This window comes from Peromyscus californicus, unplaced genomic scaffold (assembly GCF_007827085.1).
Source record: "Peromyscus californicus insignis strain IS unplaced genomic scaffold, ASM782708v3 Scaffold_7__1_contigs__length_154581171, whole genome shotgun sequence".
NCBI lineage: Eukaryota > Metazoa > Chordata > Mammalia > Rodentia > Cricetidae > Peromyscus > Peromyscus californicus.
In genome coordinates this window covers 128,975,653-128,998,993 of record NW_026294595.1, presented here as the reverse complement: position 1 = coordinate 128,998,993, position 23,341 = coordinate 128,975,653, and the positions used below count along the sequence as shown (strand labels likewise).

The window sequence follows — 23,341 nt, the reverse complement described above, 5'->3', positions numbered from 1 at the left end:
TGCTAGACTTTATCCCAGGGCCAATGGGAAGCTACTGAAAGACAAAACAGGACAGCAAGAGAAAGAGACTTCCAGTGCAGAGATCTCCAGCGGCTGTGGGCAGTGGAGACCACTGACTCAGTGGGCGGTGTTTGGATTTCAAAGGCCTGAACTGGGGCTGGAGAGAAGGGCTTGCTTGAGTCTGAGACACACTAAGGAGGGTGACTCCAGGGGCCTGTACCACCCTGCTTGTCCGAATCCACATCAGGGAAGAAAGGGGTGGGGATCCTGCTAAAGTTCCAGGTTGTTAGGTGGGGTGCCCTCTGACTGCTAGGACTACAGTGTGTGACACATGCTTTGTTCAAATCCATTAAAAAACAAATACATACAACTATTAAGAGCACAGGATCCAAAGGTAACTGTTCCTAACAGTTACCATTTCCGGGTGTGTATATCACAATGCACAGGCCTATCGCCATCTCAGAGTCCACCTCCGGGCCTTGTACCTGGGAATCTTGGGAAAAGATGAGTGGGTGGCCAAGCAAGGTACTTTTCATGGTGTTATCACTTATACAAGTTTCCTAACAGAAAAAATAAAAGTAAAAAGGTGACAGCCAATTCCTTCCCAAGGGAATGGCAGCTGCCGTGAAGGCTGCAACCAGTTCCCAGGCACAACCTCTGCTCTGTGCTAAGCTGTGTGGTCTGGTCCTGCCCAGAGGAAGAAAGCTCGACGCTCTTCCCTACAAGCCAGGCCCTGGGCTAACCACCCTTAGCCTGGGTGACCAGCCTGGGCTGAGATGGGGGGAACTGCCTGCCCTTGGTTTCCGTTCCCAGGCTGGGACGCACGGTTTCTTTTCCAACTGGCTTTTCTTCCTCTGCTTCTAACTGAATCCATGCCAACAAAAGCCCCCTTCTGCCTGAGCGAGCATGAGTGCCTTGGCGACTGAGGTGGCAACAGAGCTGGGGGCTGGGGACACTTGTGTGGAAGTGAGCCAAGAGGAATGTCAGCAGAAAGTGCTTCCAGTCTGTGCAACTGGTGGAAGATCGGAGCAAGAGACCAAAGCAGCCCGCCCTTCCCGAGTCAGTCAGTCCCAGGGAAGAGGCTGCAGGGCCACGTCATTCCCCTGTCCAATCGGCAGCAGGGGGCACGGGGCAAAAGAGGCTCGCTTCTGGGAAAAGGCAGCCTTTGCTTGGTCCATACAAAAACAGGGCCCAGAACTTCAGATCCTGGCACCGTGATGCGTGTCTCCCTTTACTCCGCGTGCCGCTTAACTAGAATGTGGCCCACTCTCCCAGGACCCCGGTACACAGCAAGTGCTCGGAGACAAGCACTCCTGCACAGGAAGTTTAAGCCCTGGGCAGGGAGCTCAGCAGACCCGGACAGTAGCCAATGAAGGAGTGGGCCTAGGAGCAGAACCCAGGTCTCCGCCTCCCCTACAAGCCCTGCTTGGGCTGGGAAAGAACACCTGAGCAAAGCAACATGGCAGATCAGGAAACAGGAGAGATGAGGAGGGCAACTGTTTTCCTAAAGCTCGAGCCTTGGCAAACAGATTGCTTCCCTATCACAGGGTGGGGTAGGCCTGTTATCCACAGGTTTGTAGTGATTGGCTAGTCATGAACACATGACCCCAGCAGCCAATCAGAATCCTCTGCTGTGAGTTTTCTAACTCTGGTGGGAGAGAAAAGGAGGTAGGAGGAATTTTCCTTCCAGGAACAAAACTATAAACCATCCTGGCCAGCTGCCATGACTAGGCTTAGAGGAGGGAGCCAAGAGAATGGAGGTGACGGGCAGAAAGGAGTCCAGCCCCACCCTGCCCTTTCCCACAGTCCTGTGAGCCAATAAACCCCTTTGCTGCAGAGTAACGAATGCCAGCACCTCTAACTACAGCATCGCAGGCCTGGTATGGCGGCTCGGCTTGCAATCCCAGGCCTCAGGAGATGGAAGCAGGAGGCTCTCTCTCCTGACCAAGGCAGACCTGGGTCTCCCTGAGGAACTGAGCTCCTGTCTCCAAAGAAAATCAAAACAATTGCTCGTAGCAAGGGATGGAGCTCAGTTCCCCTGACTCCAGAACCCTTCCACTATCCTGTGTTTTGAGAAACAGCTCATCTTAATGGCAGGAAGGAACCAAACATAAGAAGAGGTTTACATAAGAGGAACCGCAGGGACTGGAGAGATGGCTCAGTGGTTAAGAGTACTGACTGCTCTTCCAGAGGACCTGGGTTCAATTCCCAGCAACCACATGGCAGCTCACAACTGTCTGTAACTCCAGTTCCAGGAGATCTGACACCCTCACACAGACATACATGCAGTGCACATAAATATTTAAAACAGAGTGGACACAGAGCAGTTTAACAGTAAAAAGTGTACTTAATGGCACAAGGCTGTACGTTTACTAGTCATTAAAATGGTAAGTTTCACGTTTTGTGTTATATATATTTTTGCCACAATTAAAACAGAACAGGAGGCTGGAGATGCAGCTCAGGTGACAGAGTATTTGCCTAGCATTTGCAAATCTCTGGGTTCCATCCCCAGCACTGCAAAAACACGGTGGCACACGCTTATAATCCCAGCCCTTGGGAAGTAGAGGCAAGAGAATGAGAAGCTACATTCCAAGTTTGAGGCTGGAAAGCACTTGGTCAGCATTTGCAATGTCCTGGGTTCAATTTCCAGCACTAGGACCAACAGCAGACTGGTCATGAGCCCACCCCTGATCTTCCCTAGAAACACAGCAGATAAAACATGTCATGTATATGAGAATAACAAAGCTGGAGGACACGCTCCAAACTGCACAGAATTAACAGAAATTGAAATACTGGATGAAAATGATCTCTGCTCCCTTCAATAAGTCTCAACAGTGCTCCATCACAGACTGCTAGTAAAAAAAGAATGCAGAGTAGGAAATGATCAGAAAGGAGGAGTCCTGAGATCCAGCACAATGTGTTGCCCCTAGAATCTTAGCACTCGGGAGGTAAAGACAGAAGGATTACCATGGGTTCTAGGCCAACCTGAGCTAGGTAAGACAAACAAGAAAAGAGTGCTGAGGATAGTTTAGATGATGGAGTGCTTGTTTAACACACAGGAAGTGCTGGGCTCTAGCTTCTGGATCACATAAATCGAGCACTGTAATGCACATCTGTAATCTCAGCAGTATGGGTATAATCTCAGAAGGTACAGGACAATCAGAAGTTCAAAGACTTCCTCAGTTATACAGTGAGTTCAAGCCACCCTGAGCTGTTACACGCTGTCTCATAAGCAAGAGGTAGGAGATGAGATGGCTCAGTAAACAAAGACTAATGACCCAAGTTCCATCCACAAGACCTACACAACAGAGACAGAACTGACTCTAGAGATGCCCTCTGACCTCTACACATGCACTGTGGCACGTGCCTGTGTACATATGTATGTAAAATAAATATAATTGTTTTTTTTTTTTTTGTTTTTTTTGTTTTTTCGAGACAGGGTTTCTCTGTGTAGCTTTGCGCCTCTCCTGGAACTCACTTTGTAGCCCAGGCTGGCCTCGAACTCACAGAGATCCGCCTGGCTCTGCCTCCCGAGTGCTGGGATTAAAGGCATGCGCCACCACCGCCCGGCGTATAATTGTTAAGAGTAAAGGACGGAATAAAGACATTTAAAAGGGGAGAGAAGGATTAGGTGATGGCTCAGAGGGTAAAGCACATGCCACAGCATGAAGAAGGGAGTTTAGATTCCCCAGAACCAAGGTAAAAAGGCAGGTGAGAGAGCTGGGCGTGGTGGCGCGCACCTTTAGTCCTAGCACTCTGGAGGCAGAGGCAAGTGGATCTCTGTAAGTTCAAGGCCAGCCAGGGCTACACAGAGAAACTCTGTCTTGAAAAACCACAAAAAACACTGGGAACGAAAAAAAAAAAAAAAAGGCAGGGGGGGTAAGGGTAATAACACACTTGTAATTCCAAAGAGAAGGAGAAAAAAGAACTTCCCAGAGCAAGCTGACTAGCCAGGATTAGCCAAAATGGTGATTTCCAGCTTCAGAGAAGACACCCTGCCTCCAAATACAAGGTGGAAAGTGATCCAGAAAGACACTCAGTGTCAACAGTAGACCTCCACATGGCCACACATGAAAACACACACACACACACACACACACACACACACACACACACACACACACACACACCCCCCAGGTGTGGGCAATGGCCAAGGGAGGCCATGTGAGGACAGAGAGGGATAAACTCAGATAATCCCTGGTCTTTGTATTTCTAAGAGTCAGGGACTCATTGGAACCTGAGCAACATTCAGCCAGACTGAGCCATCGCCTCCTTCCCTATCTAGAGTCTACACATGTGCCATGATAAGGCTGCAGCATTCAGACATCAACCCAGGGGGCTGGGATACCCTAGGGTGTTGCCTCCCCACACTGACTCCATCTTAGGAACCTTTATAAAAGTGGTCACCAGGAACCTAATTTGGACATGGCCTTCCTCACTCCCACTGACCAGAGAGCCATACTCCCTGTCAGCAGTTAAAACCTCTACTGTACTTCAAGAAAATAGATCAGAAAACTTGCTCTTGGTCTGTTTTCACTTAAGAAAAAGAACGCTTCGTGTTTTAAATTATCCAACCGAAGAAAGCAAACATTCAAGCCAAAATGATCTCAGATATGTGATCTTACACTCTGAAGATGCAGAGAAGTCAGCTTCTGGGAGCCTGGGACCAGAGGGGAAGAGGGACTGCTTGTTTTTGTGCCTGCCTGCTTCCCAGAGAGGAAGGTAAGGCTGGAAACAGAAGTACAGCTCTGAGCAGAGCCTGCACCTCTCCATAGAGCATGAGAGTGCAAAGAGCCAGCTGGGAGGCTGAGGAAATGGCTCAGTGGTTAAGAGCACCAACCCCTGTGAACCCAAAGCCCACAGTGGCCTCCACAGGCACTACATGCACTAGGCACACAGACAGACAGACATGCAGGCAAAATATCCACACTGAGCAAAACAAATTAGTACTTTTTTATTACTATTAAGGGGGGAAAGAACCCGCAGGAAGAGGCTGAAGTGTGAAAGTTATTTACAAACACTGGAAAAAGGACTTGGGGTGGGGGTGGGGGTACACGGACAGACCACCTACATAAATGTCCATATAAATTCTTATACCCACCCACTCCTCTCCTAGTAAGTGGTAGTTCCTCTTCTAGAAGCTCTCAGTTCTTCTGGATTGCTCCCTTGGACTATAGTCATAACCCGATGTGCTAGAAGTATAAGACAACAGACAGCCATCGATCATTTCTGGGCTCCCTACAATACCTAGCACTGTGCACTGCAAGGGTCTCAGAAACACCTGTTGAGATAAACACTGTCTCCTCCAAGTCCTGAGTGGATGGCTATAAGGTCAAGACTACCAAGGGTGGAGACTTTAGACAGCTTCAAGGGAAGGGAGTTGTTTACACAGGTATTTATTGGTAAAAATTCATTAAGCTATACTCTTCAGACTCATCTGCTTTACTGTAAATAAGTTACATTTCAATTACACACACACACACACACACACACACACACACTCTCTCTCTCTCTCACTCATAGAGTTGGGGTTGGAAGAGATGGCTCAGTGGTTAAGAGCACTGGCTGCTCTTCCAGAGGACCTGGGTTCAATTCCCAGCAACCACATGGCAGCTTACAACCACCTGTAACTCCAGTTCCAGGAATCTGGGGCCCTCATACAGAAATCCATGTAGGCAAAACACCAATGCACATGAAATAAAAATAAGCAAATCAATTTTAAAAATTAAAAAAGGAAACCCCTATATACTGCTATGCCAACTTTTTCTCAGGTCTCTAAATCCTCCCAAAGTGGGTTAAAAGGGAGAATTAGTCTGATCCTTTGCATGGGGAGATACTGGGACAGAGTAAAAGCCAATGTCTTCTTAGCCTTGTCACAGAGAAGAAACGTAGCCATGGCAGCCCCTGAAGTTTGCGATCCTCCACCCAGGTTATGCCAGCCGGCCAAACCACCTACAGCCACTTAGAACTCCAAAGAAAACAAACCCCAAAATAGCAACTGTTCATTCCATCTCTTCCGTGCCGGCTTGCTGCACAGCAAGTTTTTTTCCCAACCATCCTGGCTGGGTTGGCAACACTGAGCCACAGTGCCAGTCTGTCTGTCAGAAAGCATCGAGGCAGGAGAACTCAGTCTGCAGTGGGCTGTGTCCCTGTTAACAAGGCACCTGGCCTCTCTGGACCTGGGATACCCTCCTATGTGACAGAATGAGCTCTGGAGTTCTCCGGCTTTCCAAAGCTTCTCAGGAGAAACAATGTACTGTGCAAGTCTGTAAAACTCAGGAGAGAGCCACTAGGGTGGGCACTACTTGGGACTTGAGGTTTTAAAGGTCCTGATTTAGAAGCAGAGAGGAAATGTTTTCCGTATTAGAGGCTTGGCTGTTAATGGCGGGGCCGGGCCTTACACTGAAGCCTTTGGAGAAAAGCCTGCTCCTCTCTTTTCCTGACACTCCCAGCATGCCAGCAGAGATGGTGTCTCAATCACTGCCTGACGTTAGAGCACATTTAATTAAAACACTCGAGGTAGGTCAACCTTAACAACTGGTCCCTTTCTCCACTCTCCTTACACAGGAGACAAATCCTCTACACCCGATGACCTCACAGGTGGGTCAGCGAGGAAGTAAAATCCTGTCAAGGGATGTATCCCTGGTGCTTAATTGGTCACTGTTAGAGTTTTGTTCAGTAAAACCTGAGGCTGTTCAAACCAAAAAGAAATCTGTGTTTGATTCACCAAATGGCTAGCCTGTTATGGAGCCAGGAGAAATGCCCTCCTGAATCTGCGCTGTTGCCTGGATCCAGGCTCAGGGGAGCAGCCGAAAGCCATTATCCAGCTCTAGCCTCTGAACTAGGGAATCAAAATGGAAACACCTCAGCACCTTCTACAAAACAGCCTGTGGCTGCCCTCGACTTTACAAGGAGCAGGGTTAGACTGAACGAGCTGTCAACCAACAAAATGAAGGCTGAGTTACTACATCTTTTTACGCAGCCAAACTGCTTGGAGCAACACCAGGCTCTCTGGCGATTACAGTAATGTGGCACTTGTTGACTCTGAGAATGGCAGAGCATGAAGGAGTCTATCTTCCTTTTACTGCTGAAAACATAAAGGCCCAAAGGTGAGAAGGCACTTTCCCAAAAAACACAGTATTAGAAGCAGAACCTGAGAGCACAGTGTCTTGAAGCCTCAAGGCTCTGACCTTTGTGGTTAATGCCGAGAGTAGTCAGAGGCAGGGAAGCTAGGAGGTTAGGAATCCAGGGGCTTTTGTGAGTAAGGTAAAAGTCTGGACTTAATTGAGAATGTATAGTTTTAGAAACAGAGGTCATGTTGTCATCCAAGAGAGGTAACTGCCTCTGCCTTGGATCAAAAATAAACATACAAGGAAGATTACATCATTTTTAAAGGGCTAGAAATATGGCTTAGCAGTTAAGAGTACTTGCTGCTCCTGCGGAGGACCCAGATTCAATTCTCAGTACCCACATAGCAGCTCACAAGTACCTGTAACACCAATTCCAAGGGATCCAACATCCTCTTTTGGCCTCTATGAGCATCAGGTGTACACACAGTGCACACAGTTACATATATACATACAGGCAAAAACACATATGCAAAATAAAATGTATAATTTTTAAAGCATTTTAAATGATTTATTATCTTATGTGCACTGGTATTTTGCCTGCATGTATGTCTGTGTGAGGGTGTCAGATCCCCTGGAACTGGAATTACAGTTGTGAGCTGCTGCATGGGTACTGGGAATTGAACTGGAGTCCTCCGGAAGAGCAGCCAGTGCTCTTAACTGCTGAGCCATCTCTCTAGCAAACCCCGCCCCCTCCCTTTTGTTGTTGGTGGTTTTTTGTTTGTTTGTTTGGTGTTTTTTTTTTTTTTTTTTTTTGAGACAGGGTTTCTCTGTGTAGCCCTAGCTGTCCTGGAACTCACTCTGGAGGCAAGGCTAGCCTTGAACTCAGAGATCCACTTGCCTCTGCCTTCCGAGGGCTGGGATTAAAGGCATCCACTACCACACCAAGCCACCCCCCTTTTTTTGAGACAGGGTCTATGTATCCTGGCTGCCCTGGAACTTGCTATGTAGACCAGAATGGCCTTGAATTCACAGAGATCTGCCTGCCTCTGCTTCCCAAGTGCTGAGATTTAAGGCATGTGCCAACACACCTGGCTTATTTTTACTATTTTTAATTTTGTGTGTGTGTGTGTGTGTGTGTGTGTGTGTGTGTACATGGGTGCCAGTGCCAGAGGTTTCAGAGTCCCCTAGAGTTGGGAGTTACAGGAGGTTGTGAGCTTCCAAAGTGGGTATTAGAAACTGGCCTTGGGTGATCTTGAACACTAAGTGATCTCTCTAGCCCTAGATTATATAATTCTGAAGATCAGAGCTAACCAGGTGAATCAGCCAGGCAGCTGAGAGTGGGCCACACAATAAATAAATACCAGGAAGCCAGGAGCCTGCTAGTTAAATGAGGGTGGGTCAAGGCAGTTTACGTAGCAAGGATTGGCCTGCTCCCTGTGGCACGCCACTTGATATAGCTTCAGAGTGTGTGTGGGGATGGGGTGGGGGGGGCATGCTGCTATTCTTTCTCTGTTCGGCTGCCCAAGATGTGCTGGCACAAGGAAAACAAGGGCAAAGTAACAAGAGAAAGAGTCGTGATGGCTGGGACTTCCCTTACAAGAAAGCAAGCAGCCCCTCTCCCCTCCCTGTCCTCACAGGCAATGATGGATAAAAAGCCCTTCAGAATGCTCAAGAGAGGTAACTGCTGGTCCTCACAGAGTGTGGGTGCGGGAAGTCCCTCAGTATGTACCTCAACACAACTCAAGCTCTTTGACTTAGCACCTAGGGTTTTCTGAGGTAGACTGCAACCTACCTAACTCTCCTCACCCCCCCATAACACACGGCATATGCTAATCTCTACACCCTGGGTTCCACAATCTCTACCTGGAATGGTCCTATTCTTTAGTTTCTTCTGCACCCCATTCACCTACCCAGACCCAGCTCAGAAACACCCCCACAAATGCATACCCCCTGGCTCTGTCTGACTCTCCCAGTTGGAAGTCTTCTGTCTCTTGCCACACTGTGACTGAATACCAATGGCAGTATACTTATTTGAGAGCTAGCTGGGCGCCTCTACAGAGTCACAACTGTGTCCCAGATGGCCCATGCAGACAGTTTCACAGTGTGCTCAAAATGTTTGCGGAACTGGGTGGAACTTAAAACTACCAGCCTATTTTCTTTGCCATCATCATCTAACAGAAATAAACAGCCCACCCTGGGAGCCATCCAGGAGCCCAGATCCTAATTCTGGGAACGGCTAGCTCTTTTTCTGGGATGATCTGTGTGGCCTGGCTTGGTCTGGCCTTTCTGCTTCTTACCTCTGAACTAAGAATAATGGTTCTTGTCAGAGAAGCTGAGTGTTTTGAGATGAGCAGCTCTAGAAAGATTCTCAAGTTCAAGGCCATTCTTTCTTTCTTTTTTTTTTTTTTTGGTTTTTCGAGACAGGGCTTCTCTGTGTAGCTTTGCGCCTTTCCTGGAACTCACTTGGTAGCCCAGGCTGGCCTCGAACTCACAGAGATCCGCCTGGCTCTGCCTCCCGAGTGCTGGGATTAAAGGCGTGCGCCACCACCGCCCGGCAAGGCCATTCTTTCAAACTCTCTTTAGACTTGTGTACCATTTACCAACTAATGCTAGAAACTTCAAGCCTGTCTGCAGCCAGATGCCTCTTCTTTCCTCACAAACACCCTAGAGTGTGGCAGATGAGAGCTGCACTGAGCACTCTTGGGGAGCCTGTGGGTTCTGTGTTTCCAGAGTGTAAGGATTTCCGTCTCAAGTGTGGAGACAGTTAGTTCACAGTTTCAGGGAAAGCCCAGAGTTCCAGGCCCGCTGTGCTCGCCAGTATCCTGGTAGAAATCATCCACGAGCCCACAGCGTTCAGTTAGCACCCCAGTGCTCTGTGACTGTGCTGACAAGCACTGCTTGCACACTAACTGATGACTGTACCAAACCTTCACAGACTCCTCTGCCTGACCATTTCCAGTGCTGTCAGATACAGTCCAAGGGGTGCTTAGTGGACACTGGCTGCGAAATTTTGTAGCTGCATTTTAGTATCTATGGGTACCAAAAGCACAACTAATATCACCGAACTGTTTCTGATAACTTTTAATTTAGAAACAGATCATCCAACTTTTAAAAAGGGTCCCAGCTGGGGCTGGAGAGATGGCTCATCGATTAAGAATACTGGCTGATGCACTAAGGACAGGTCCTGGTCCCACTGCCTGGGGGCCTCCCAAACAGTTCAAGCTAATCAACTGTCTCACTTATCCAGAGGGCCTGGTCCAGTTGGGGGCTTCTCAGCTATTGGTTCATAGTTCATGTGTTTCCACTAGTTTGGCTATTTGTCCCTGTGCTTTTTCCAATCTTGGTCTCAACAATTCTCGCTCATACAATCCCTCTTCTTTCTCAACAATTGGATTCCTGGAGCTCCACTTGGGGCCTGGCCTTTTGGAACCTGGGGCCTATGCAGGGACATTTTGCCCAGCCTGGGAGGAGAGGACTGGACCTGCCTGGACTGAATCTACCATGTTGAGCTGAATCCCCAGGGGAGTCCTTGCCCTGGAGGAGAAGGGAATGGGGAGTGGGCTGGGGGGAGGGAAGGGAACGGGAGGAGGGAGGACAGGGGAATTCATGGCTGATATGTAAAATTAAATCAAATTATATATAAAAAAAATGCTGGCTGAGACAGTTTCTTCTTCTGCATAATCAGGCTAAAAATCACAACCTAGGCTGAGCTTAGTGGAGTGTGCCTTTAATTCCGGTACTCAGAAGGCAGAGGCAAGCAGTGAGTTCAAGCCAGCCAGCCCAGTGATATACAGTGAGACCTGTCTTAATAAATAGAGACAGATAGAGATGGATGGATGGATGGATGGATAGATGGATGGATGAAAATCAAATCATACCCTTATGGCTCAATAGTGCATCATGTGCCTACCATGTACAAGGCCCTGGGCTCAAGAGCCTGGGTTTGATCTGCTCTATTTACTGTATGTATATGACAGTGCTATGGATACCATAAAACCCTGTAGTTGCTTATAGGTGCTCAGACTGTGAAGGGAATATTATAAAAATGCATTCCCAATTATACTGATAATTTATGAGTGTTCAAGGAGATGGAGTTCTGGTCTTACGAGAACATTAAAGATACCACAGCCACTGTGATGCAGTCTACCTCAGAACACTCAAGGCAGGCCTTAGTCAGCCCCAGTATGTTTATGTAAACTAAGCCTCAGCTTTCTCATCTCTAAAATAGGAGACACCATGCAATGCATGGGGCTAGTGAAAAGGCCAAAAAAGGGATCAAATTTGTAAAGTGTGGCTTTTTTCCCAGGAGCAACAAGCTGAGCAGCAGGCAGAATGACGCCAATTCACTCCTAAGACATGGCCAGCATTGTAACTTGATGTCCCAACCATCTAACTGTTGTAGGATATTATTGTAAGGTGTGTCACTTTTGTTTATGTTGCATTTGTTTAACTCTGTAAAGCTGCATTACTGTGCCTGTGTAAAACACCTGATGGTCTAATAAAGAACTGGCAGCCAGTGGCGAGGCAGGAGAAAGGATAGGTGGGGCTGGCAGGCGGAGAGAATACAGAAGGAGGAATGAGAGCGGAAGGAGGAGGACGCCAGGGGCCAGCCACCCAGCTACACAGTAAGCCATGGAGTCAGAAACAATGAAAAGTACACAGTAATAGACAAAGGTAAAAGCAAAAGCTAGATGGGATAATTCAAAGTTAAGTAAAGCCGGTAAGAAACAAGCCAAGCTAAGGCCAGGCATTTGTAAGTAATAATAAGCTTCCATGTGTGATTTATTTGGGAGCTGGGTGGTAGGACCCCCCAAAAGAGCAAAAGCAAACAACAACATCTAACTCCAGAACTGTCAAGCAATCAGTGACAATGAGCTACCAATATGCAAACTCTAATGGGCAAAATGCTCCAGAAAAGTAAAAGCAATGGGTCTACCTGAGAAAAAAAAATTAAGAAATTAGCAATCCCAGCACTCAGAAGGCAGCGGCAGGCGGATCTCTGTGAGTTCAAGGCCAGCCTGATCTACAGAGTGAGTTCCAGGATACTCAGGGCTACACAGAGAAACCTTGTCTCAAAAAAAAAACAAGCAAAAAACAAATACATAAATAAATAAATTAGCAATCATTTAGCTTTTAAAAGTCAGCCCTGGGGTTGGAGAGCTCAGTGGCTAAGAGCACTTTCTGCTCTACCAGACTGAACCCCAGTTCAGTTCCCAGAACCCATTTCAGATCCCAATTGCCTGTAATTCCTGCTCCAGGGCATCTGACTCCCTCTCCTGGCCTCTAGAGGCACCCACATACACAGCAGGCAAGCAGACACACAGAGACAATTTTTTTTAATGTCAGCCTTGTCAGTCATCATCCAAGTCATATGATCAAATTTGTCACTTTGGTATGGAGGTCTCAAGCAAACATCTTTCAGGCAGCCTTGTCTAAAGAGGCCTTCCTCTCTGAGCCTGTACAGGGAAGAGCAGCAGGATAATACAGAGACAAATCCTATTTTTGTGTTTACAACTATTGTATCTTATTAGGATTACATACAAAAAAATTCACAGTTCTTGCTTATGCGGATAGTAAAGAATTCATTCCTAGAGTTCTTCATTTCTACTTCCTTTTACAGGAAGCAAAACAACTGTTATTAACTGATCTAACTGAATTAATGAAGCAAATTAATCATTGGAACAAGCAATGCCTTAAAATAGATTCCAGTGTTAATTATTTTATTACTAGACAGAGTTAAACATTGATCCATTCTCACATCCCCTCCATCACTGGTGCTTCTGATCCAGACACAGCTTTGAAAAAGCACAGCACATAAATTGGGCGGCGGTGGCGCACACCATTAGTCCAGGACATACACACACACACACACACACACACACACACACACACACACACAAAGCACAGCATATACTTTCATGGTTTTCTTTCTAAAATTTTTTAATGGGGCTACAGATATGACGCAGTAATTTAGTGCACTTGTTGCAAAGGACCTGGGTTCAGTTCCCAGTACCCACATAATGGCTCACAACCATCTGAAACTCCAGGTTTAGAGGATCCAATACCCTCTTCTAGTTTCCATGAGTACTGCACACATGCACAGACATACATGTGGCCAAAACACCCATACATATGAAAATAAGCCTTCAATATATATTACATATATAAAATTAATAAAAATCTATTAATTCCAAGTAAATTCAAACACTTGAATGTTCCTTTCTGCCTAAAATTCCATCAGTCTCCATAATAACTATACAATAAAACATGAATTTCAAGGTTTCTCCCCTCTCCTCTATTCTAGCTCCTGCCACTGCATTACCAAGTACTCGTTTTTTTGTTTTGGGTTTTTTTTGGGGGGGGGGTTGAGACAGGGTTTCTCTGTGTAACAGCTCTGGCTGTCCTCAAACTCAGAGATCCACCTGCCTCTGCCTCCCAAGTGCTGGACTAAAGGTGGGTGCCACCAGGCCTAGTACCAAGTACTTCGGAAGATGCCTCTAGAACAGATCATCCTGTACCTGACTATCTGTTTATCACTTCAGGTAAATTGCAATTTACCTAGCAATGAGGACAGTATCAGCACACCTCCCCACTAAAACATGCTTACTCATCACGTACAGGAATGGAGCCAGGTCCCAGCTGCTTTCTTTTTAAGACGAACACCTGAGCAGAACCTGGTGGTACAGATCTGTAATCCCAGGTCTTCTGAGGCTTGAGGATCACAAATCCATTGTCACTTCTAGACAATGAAGTGAATCCCTATCTGGAAGAGCTGCTAAGGCTGGGGTTGCAGTTTAGAGGACTCGCCTAGCATGTGAGATGCTGAGTTTTAATACCTAGCACAGAAGTGGAGGAAAAAAAAGAAAAAAAAAAAAAAAGACCTTTTGGGCTAGGCATGTACTCAGTTGGTAGAGTGTCTGCATAATGCACAAGGCCTGGGTTTAATCCTCAGCACCCATAAACCAGGTGTCTGTCATCCCAGCACTCCAGAAGCAGAGGCGGAAGGACCAGGAGTTCAAAAACAAACAAACAAACAAATAAATAAGTGTTGCAGAATATTTGTTTAACTATGTAAAGATGTGTTGCTGTTTCACCTTGCCTGCCTAAGGCACCTGATTGGTCTAATAAAAAGTAGACCGGACAATAGCCAGGGAGACGGGACTTCTGGGCAGGGAGAGTAAGTAGGAAGAGAAATTTAGGCTCGAGGAGAAAAAAAAAGAGATGTCAGGGAGATACCTGGGGCCAGCCAGACACTGAAGTAAGAAAGTAGGACATACAGAATGAAAGAAAGATAAAAATCCCTGAGGCAAGACGTAGATGAATAGAAACAGGTTAAATTAAGTTAGAAGAGCTAATGGGACAAGCCTAAGCTAAGGCCGAGCATTCATAATTAATAATAAGTCTCTGTGTCTTTATTTAGGAGCTGGTTGGTGACCCAAAGAAAAATACAACCACAAACAGGGCTGTAAGTGTGGCTCACTGGTGGGGTGCTTGGCTAACACACAGAAGTTATGAGGTTTGGCCTCTAATACTTAAAAACAGACAGAGCACCCTTGGAATTAAGTGCAAGTACCTATCTATGAAATATTCAGACCAAAAAGACTTGGAATGTCACCGGGCCATAGTGGCACATGCCTGTAACCCCAGTATTTGGAAGATGGAAGAAAAGTTCAAGACCAGCTGAGTTACAAGAGTGCAGTCTCAATGGAAATGGAAACAGAGTCCCTCCAAGATGTATGATATCCAAATTGGTTTTGAAATCAATCCCTCAAACTTTCCAGACATGGTGGCACAAATCAGTGATCCTAGCACTTGGAAGGCTGAAACAGAAGAATCACCAATGTGAGGTCAGCCTACGCTACAAAGTGAGACCCTGTCTCAAAAACAAACAACATCCCACAAAGCAAGCAAGATAGTTTGTGGGTAAAAATGCTTGCATGAGAGAACAGCAACTTCAGTTCCAATCCTTAGGACCCACAGAAAAGCCAGATGTGTTGGTAAACACCTGGTGGAGACAACACAGTGACCAGAGGCTCACAAGCCTGCTGGCCTCAGTATACAAACGCACAGGGCAGCAAAGAAAGAACAGAGATTGAGCCTCAAAATGCAGAGCAAAAACGACTCCCAAAAGTTGTCCTCTGACCTCCACACAAACATTATGGTGTGTGCACATGAATACACACACACCCCTCAAACTTTAAGGAACATACAAACTACATAGGAATTCCATAAAACCAATGGTTCTGCTTTAGGGAGTCAGGATGTGGCATCTGTGTCTGCATTTTTTTTTTCTTTTTCTTGAGACAGGGTTTCTCTGTGTAACAGCCTTGGTTGTCCTGGAACTCACTGTGTAGACCAGGCTATCCTGGAACTCACAGCAATCCACCTGCCTTTGTATCCCAAGTGCTGGGATTAAAGGTGTGCGCCGCCGCCGCCGCCGCCGCCGCCGCCGCCGCTGCCACCGCCACCACCACCACCACCACCCAGCTGTGTCTATCTTTCTTTCTTTCTTTCTTTTTTTAAGATTTATTGGGGTTGGGGATTTAGCTCAGTGGTAGAGTGCTTGCCTAGCAAGTGCAAGGCCCTGGGTTCGGTCCTCAGCTCTGGAAAAAAAAAAGATTTATTTATTCATGTATTTTATGTATATGAGGGCTCTGTCTTCATGAACACCAGAAGAAGGAATCTGATCCCATGACAGATGGTTTGAGCCACATGTGGTTGTTGGGAACTGAACTCAGGACCTCTGGAAGAGCAGTCAGGTGCTCTCAACCACTGAGCCATCTCTCCAGCCCATGTCTGCATTTCTAACAATCCCCAAATGTTCCCATAGGCCACATCAAACACCAAGAATGTATAGCAACTAGTGTATTCTGAATTGCAATTGAAGAAGCCAATGCTCATAAAGATGAGGAAACTTGGGCAGGATTCCAGAGTACCAAGAGGCAGACTGTGAACTTAGGTCTTCTGACCCCAAACCTAGCACTAATCTTTTGATCTAAACATCACAACCAAATAGATACACAGCTTTCCTTTGCCCTATATGGAAGAGGGAGGAGGTAGAGCTGGAAATACCAGCTATGGGAGAATCAAGCCAGTCAGATACTCATGTTAATTTCAATCATCCAACCTTCAGCTAAGACTCCTTAAAGGGCTGAAAGGGGTGTAGGGATTTACACACACACACACACACACACACACACACACACACACACACACAATACAAATTGTTTTTTGAGGGGAGGAAAATCTGGCTTGGTGATAGGAGAACTACCTGGCCCAAGAGCTTGTACTAAATCCTAAACAAATGGCATGACCCTGTATGTTCTGAGCTATGTTGTTCAGACCTCTGCTGGAATATTCTGAGTACTCAGCAGCACCCACCATTGAATGGGTGAACATCCACAAAGGGTAACAGAAGGAACAGAAACATCTGTCTGTCCTAGAGAAGTGTAGGCTTGACACACACACTTGACACTTTCTCCATCAGCCATGGCAGAGAGAGTTCAGACCTGTCCTCTGTGGCCCAAGGATGCCAAACCCACGCCAGTTTTCCAGTTCACAGTTGTCGAGTATCAGACCCCAAGCTCTGTGACTTCAGCCCAGGCTGCTTCCCTACAGGAGACCATTCAACCTGATCCAATGTAAGCCTTTCAGGAAGACAGCTCTCAGCCCAGGCAGGAAACGTAATCTCACAGGCAGAGCTGTCCAAGACAGACTAAGCTTTAACACAGGCCAGAGATCCTAAATGCAAAACTCTGATTGGAGGGTGGTTCAATCAGAGGTTAATCACTCAGCAGGAATGCAGCAGGAATGCAGCAAAGGGAATCTGGGCCCTGGATGTGTGGCTGGGTGAAATAAACCAGCCAAGTCCAGAGTAGCGTCATCCCCTACGAAGGGGATGAGACTCAGGGTGAGTGAGCTTCAAGGCCCTGATGATGGTAAGAGGGAAAGCCGCATGAAAACAGGGAGCTGTCCACCCACACCACTATGTGGACTTCCTCCTAGAAAAGCACAGTATCACCTCCAGGTACCAGGAAGAATCTCAGAGAGGAACTTCTTCTGAAGACATCCCTATGGAAGTACAACCAGAGATTATCTCCAGGCCAGAGCAGACAGAAGACTGCCAGAATCCTGATGCAAGCTCCACATGTGGGGGTCGCCAAAAGAGACTCCTCAGAGACCCAAGGACATACAAATGTGAGGAATGTCCCAGAACCTTTAAATATCCCTGTAGACTTTCAGCTCACCAGAGAATACACAAGAAGGAGAGGTCATTTTTCTGTACCACGTGCCATTTTTCTATACTCACTCAGACCTGAGAATACATGAGGTCATACACCTAGAAAATAAGCCTTTCGAATGTAGTACCTGTGGAAAGTCTTTCAGCAATCAAACAAATCTGAAAGCTCATGAGAGGATTCACACAGGAGAGAAGCCCTACACCTGCTCCCTGTGTAACCGTAGCTTCTGCCAGTCATCCACATACCACCGTCACCGGAGGAAATGCCACAAATCCGATGGAACTGTGTACCTTCCTCACCAGAGGTTAGCAGGGCTCCAGCTCAGTGCTTCATCTGTAGATGAAGAAGCGTGTAGCTTCTAAACAGCAAGTAGCCATTGAAGACATGACCTGTAACTTCTGGATTGTTCCATCTGTCTGTTGTCATAGTCTATTGCCATGTGTGGATGAAGAAGATGAGTCTGTTTTCTGTTCAGTAACATTTTTCTAAGGCCTTAAATAGCTTATAATTTCTGCCTGATATATATTAAATAAATGAATGGAATTGTTTAAAAAAAAAAAGAAAGAAAAAGCACAATAAATGCCTGCTGACTTGAGCCCACTACCTTAGATGCCAGCTAAGACTGCTGTTTCTTCTTGCTGTGCTCAGATTTTCCTTCCAAATATAATCATCCATCCTCAGTGACTAACCTATATTATCATCAATCCTCAATGACTAACCTATATTATCATCAATCCTCAATGACTAACCTATATTATCATCAATCCTCAATGACTAACCTATATAATCATCCATCCTCAATGACTAACCTAAAGCACCTGCTGGTTTAGTCCAGGCTTGCCTGGAACTCGCTATGTTGTCCAGGCTGGCTTCAAACTCATGGAAATCCTCCTGTTTCAGCCTGAGTGCTGGGTCAAAGACCTGTGTGCGTAGACCCGAACAGTAAACGAACTGATCTGCTTCCACGAATCTACAATGTACCAACACAGGGTGTGACTACCAGTCTCCATCGCTGAATCTTACACAACTGTGTGTAACTAAAATAAGGCCCTTCCTACAAACTCGTTTCCTCTTTATTAAAGAAAGAAAAGAGAAAATCTGAACTACCTAGAGTAGATACTTCCTTAATTAGCTACCATGCCGTAAAAAGAAACAAAACTGGGACAGTAAGTTGGCTCAACAGGTGAAAGGGCACTTGCCTGGAACCTGCTGACCTGAGTCACCCCAGCTCCCACTCCCATGGTGGAAGGAGAGGACCAACTCCATCAAGCTGTCCTACACACAGAGAGTCACTGAAAAAATAAAGATGTGGTGGTACACATCTGTAACTCAGAATCCCTGCACTCAGGAGGCTGAGGCAAGGGGTCACAAGTTCAAGGGTAGCCCCACCCCCACCCCGCCCCCGGCCCCACCACTGCCCACACCCCCTTAAAAAGATAAAACAAGGAGCTGGTGAGATGGCTCAGATGGTGCTTGCTGTCCAAGCCTGATGAACTGGGGGTGAGGCCCAGAACCCAGAGAAGTAGAGGCAGAAAGCTGACTCCTGAGGTTGTCCTTTGACCTCTCACATGTGCTGTGAGTGCCCCCAAATAATAACAACAATAGTAACAATCATAACCATAACAGTAACAATTTAATTTTAAAGTAAAGAGGCTGGAGAGATAACTAATTGTGTAAGGGTGCTTGTTGCTCTTACATAGGGCCTGGGTTCGGTTCCTAACATCAGGCAGCTCACAACTGCCTGTAATTCCAGTTCCAAGTGATCCAATGCCTTCTACAGCCTCCCAGAGCACCCGCACACATGTGGTGCACATAAACACGGAGGCACACACACATACACATAAACAATAAGTATAAATCTCTTTTTAAGAAGATTGGGGGCCGGGCAGTGGTGGCACATTCCTTTAAAGCACAGCACTTGGGAGGCAGAGGCAGTGGGATCTCTGTGAGTTCGAGACCAGCCTGGTTAGGACAGCCAGAGCTACACAGAAAAAAAACAAAAACAAAAACAAACAAACAAACACCCCACAAAAAAAAAGGAGGGGGTGGAAAAAGAAGGGAAGAGAAGAGAATCTGAGCCATATGATCAACTTTCTTGGGAAACTAATAGAGTACTGTCTACAAAGGTGCCTAAAAAGGTTTGGATGGTTCTTGTTGGTAGGCCTCGACCTGAGGCTGGTTTCTAGTAACAATTAAACCATATAAATCTGATCAGTGGTAACTATCAGTCAAGTGCCTTATGTCTTATTCTTTCATACATATCTTAGGTAATCCTCACCTCAGCAAGGCAGAAATATTTCACAAGTGAAGATAAACTTAGGTCTCCTGGATGGCAGGGTCTATGTCCTGGTCACTTCTCCACAGTGTCTCAGCTTTCTCTCTACAAGCATCTTGAAAGGCAGTTCAGTCACCTCTACAACTGCAGAAACTAAGCTAGCCCTAGATCAAGAGACCTGAGTTATTGACCCCTTACCATATGGTGGACTCTGTGCTTGGAGTCCTGTGGGATGGGAGAGGATGCACGGTGACACCCTCCTCCACTGCACTGTGAAGAGGCAAGCTTTCCAACATGCAGACTAGCAAAAACCAGGCCTAATTACTGCTGGTGAAAGAGGACCCTGACTAAGGGGGAGCGGTCAGAGAAAAGGGCTGATTAACCAACACAGCCCTCTTCTCCTCCACAGCTACAACTGGTGTCCAGTCCACAGATGGAAGCCTGCAACTTCCCTGCATGCCCCTCCCACTCTCCAGAGAGCAGCCAGATGCTTAAAACTCTTACCAATGATTAGGACTGGCTTCAGAATAACACCCTTCAAAGCTTTCCATCCACTTAGCATCCAAACTCTGCTGCCATTCAAGGCCCATCCCCTCTTTCTATTTACTCCCCTCTCCCCTCAATCACTCTACTCCAGACACAGAGGTCTTTCAATTTCTTAAATCTTGCCAACTTCCCAGCCATCCCTATGCTGATCTCCCAGCCAGGAACAAGCCCCCCAAAGCTGGTTCCTTCGAAGACTCAGTTCAAACTTGAACTTTTCAATGAGGCTATCCCTGACCATCCTACTGAATAGCACCCTCCACTCACTGTGACCAACTCTTCTTGTTTAACGCTCCTCACTGACATCTCCAGAATGGTTCGTTCCTTCACTTAGTGTCGTGCCTGCCCCTACTAGCTCTCTTTTAGAGAAAGGGTCTGTCTTGTTGGTCAGGTTGGCCATGAAATTGCTCCATAAACAAGGATGACCTTGACCCTCTTGCCTCTCCCTCCAGGGACATGCATAGCCAGTATCTTGTCTCTCTTTTTAAAGTGGGGGCTGTTTGGTTCCCCTCTATGAATTTGACTGGATGCTACCTGTGCTCAGAAGTTCCAGTATGTTTGCTATTATCGAGGAGCATCCTCAGGATAGACCACCTTTTTTTTTTTTTTTTTTCTTCTGACACAGGGTTTCTCTGGCTGTCCTGGAACTCACTTTGTAGATCAGGCTGGTCTCAAACTCACAAAGACCCACCTGCCTCTGCCTCCCGAGTGCCGGGGTTAAAGGCGTGCACCACCACTCACAGCTAAGGATAGACCATCTTATTATGAGAAAACATCAAGCAGATGTTTACAATGTTAGTTAAGCCCCTACTATGTGTTGGGTATTATAAATCCTTTCAGAAGGGCAATCCACTAGTTCACGATCCCAGAACAAACTTCCCTGGTGACCTTCTGGGTTAAATAATTGTTTGTATGACTCCTAAACCCCTCTCACCTTTGACCCACTGTCTAAGGAAGAACTGCCAAGCTATGATTCATGCTCACATTGCTGTGACAAAAAGCAGAGCATTTTGACATTCTTTACAGTCACTAAAGCACTTTCACAGTCATTTCCTTAAGAAAACTACAAGGCACTTTCCTAGACAGACTCACAACAGGAAGTAAGGATGCCGTCAAGTATCAATCAACAACAGCACTACACCGGCCAATGGAGGCACAGAGTCCTCCTCACTTCTGGTTCAGGAGGGACAGGAAAGTGGTGAGTCACAGGGGGTAAGGCTTACAATAAATACGGAAGTTCCGAGGAGGCCTGGATATGAGGCAACCAAAAGAGAATCACAGGGCTAGCAACATCTTGGGCCTCAGAGGCCAGATCCTATCGAGCAGATGCGGAAACTGAGGTCTCAAACTTGTTCAATTCCACTCAACAAGTGAACAGAGTGGGTACCAGAGGGTCTCCTCACTCCCCAACCCCCTTTTCTCTCCATAAAGGAGGCTTTTCAAGAAGACTCCTGAGTCAGAGGCCGAAGGCAGCTCAGGCTCCACCAAGGGCTCGGAGGAGGGCAGCGGTGGGCCCAGACACACATAAATGCCAGGGTGGGGAGAAGAAATGAGCCCAAGTGGGGGTAGAGGCAGTGGCTGGGAAGGTGGGTGAGGCCAAAGGGAGCAGAACGCAGTAAACAGAGTGGAACAGCACGGAGTTACAGTGCTGTGAGATCTGGGTCAGAAGAGGCCCGACCGGGTGGGGAAGTTTGGAGGGAGTCTGATGGTGGAAGTGAGCCGGCTCAAGGAGACACAGAAGGGAGTCAGGTGGAAAGGGGTCCCGGGCCGGGAGAGGCACCGAAACAAGTCTGGCCCAAGAGTTCCAGGGCTGAGGGAGACCCCGAAACGAGTCAGACAAAGTGCAGTCCGGGCCTGGGGAGCCTTAGGAGGGGCAGTGGAGAGTCTGATGGGGCCAGGGCCGCCTCACCGCGTTTGTTTTTGGTGCCGTGCTTCTTGGCAGCAGTCAGCTCCTGTTCGATCTTCTTCTCCAGGAACTCCTGCTTCTTGCTTAGCATCTCCTCCGTGTCCCGAAGCCGCTGGATGGCCTCCTGGGGGGTCGGGCCGCCCTTGCCCGCCTTACCCCCTCCAGCCCCGAACAGCTTCCCGAACACCGACATGGTTGCTGCTCGCCGCGCCGGCCTCCGGCGCCTGCTCCGGCTCCGCTCGGCTCCGGCGCCCGCTCCCGGCCCCGCCGCTCCCCGCAGCCGCAGGCCTCGCCTCCACCTCCGCCCCGCAGCTGGGCCCGGCCGCGCCACCTCCCACAGGCCCCCACGCCCGGGCCCGGCCGGCGTCAGGGCAACGCGCCGCTGACTACAGCTCCCAGAACACCACGCGCCCGCAGCCCCTCGAGTCTAAGGGAGGACCGTGCGCTGCATGCCGGGAGTCCGAGTCTTCCGGCTCGTGGCGTACGACGGCGCACCTTTTTAGTCTCGTCGAGGTCAAAGGGCGAGGTGGCATGCTGGAAAACGTAGTCTCCTTGGAATGTGTTCCGTAGAGGCGGAAGAACAGGAAGAGAAATAACTATTACAAAGAGAGGGATTCGTTGTATTGCTCCGTGGTAGAGGCCTGGGTTTGATTCCCAGTCCCCAAAGCACATGATCACATTAGATTCTCATAAGCAGTTTATGACAGATAATGCTGTCCCTGCTTTGGAGCTAGGGCTTCATGTAGCCTAGGCTGGCCTTGAACTCCCTATGTAGCAGAAGCTGGCCTCGAATTCTTGATCCTGCCTCTGCTTCTGGAGTATTGGAATTACAGGTCTGTGCCAGCCTGTCCCGCCTGCTGTTCCTATTTTTTGGGTAAGTGAATCAAGCTCTGGAACCGACCAACTAACTAGCTTAATTTACTGGCCCAGTTGGTTCTCTCTACTTGTGTTGGCGGTCTTTCTACCCTTTATTCACCTAGCAGACTTTCCGAAACCAAAGAAGAACTAGCCACCTTAGCAGTGGATTCAACTGCAAAGCTTCAAATCAGTCTTGAATACTGACTTAGGCAGTTACTTCTTCCTTTACACAACTATAAATTTGATATAGTCACAGGTCCTCTTAAAAGTGAGATAGGGCCGGGCATTGGTGGCGCACGCCTTTAATCCCAGCACTCGGGAGGCAGAGCCAGGCAGATCTCTGTGAGTTCGGGGCCAACAGAGTGAGTTCCAGGAAAGACGCAAAGCTACACAGAGAAACCCTGTCTCGAAAAAACCAAAAAAAAAAAAAAAAAAATGAGATAGGAAA

The 23,341-nt window shown here is 47.4% G+C and overlaps 1 protein-coding gene across 1 annotated transcript in view; it reads right to left on the bottom strand.

Moving 5' to 3' along the window:
- Chmp4b (charged multivesicular body protein 4B) overlaps positions 1–22,331 on the bottom strand; it is a 43,941-nt gene extending 21,610 nt beyond the window's left edge. Inside the window, exon 1 of the mRNA XM_052724509.1 lies at positions 22,039–22,331. Coding sequence (XP_052580469.1) covers positions 22,039–22,228 — 190 coding nt within the window. The 5' untranslated portion in view covers positions 22,229–22,331. The remainder of the gene's footprint in view (positions 1–22,038) is intronic.
- Positions 22,332–23,341: the final 1,010 nt, after the last annotated feature.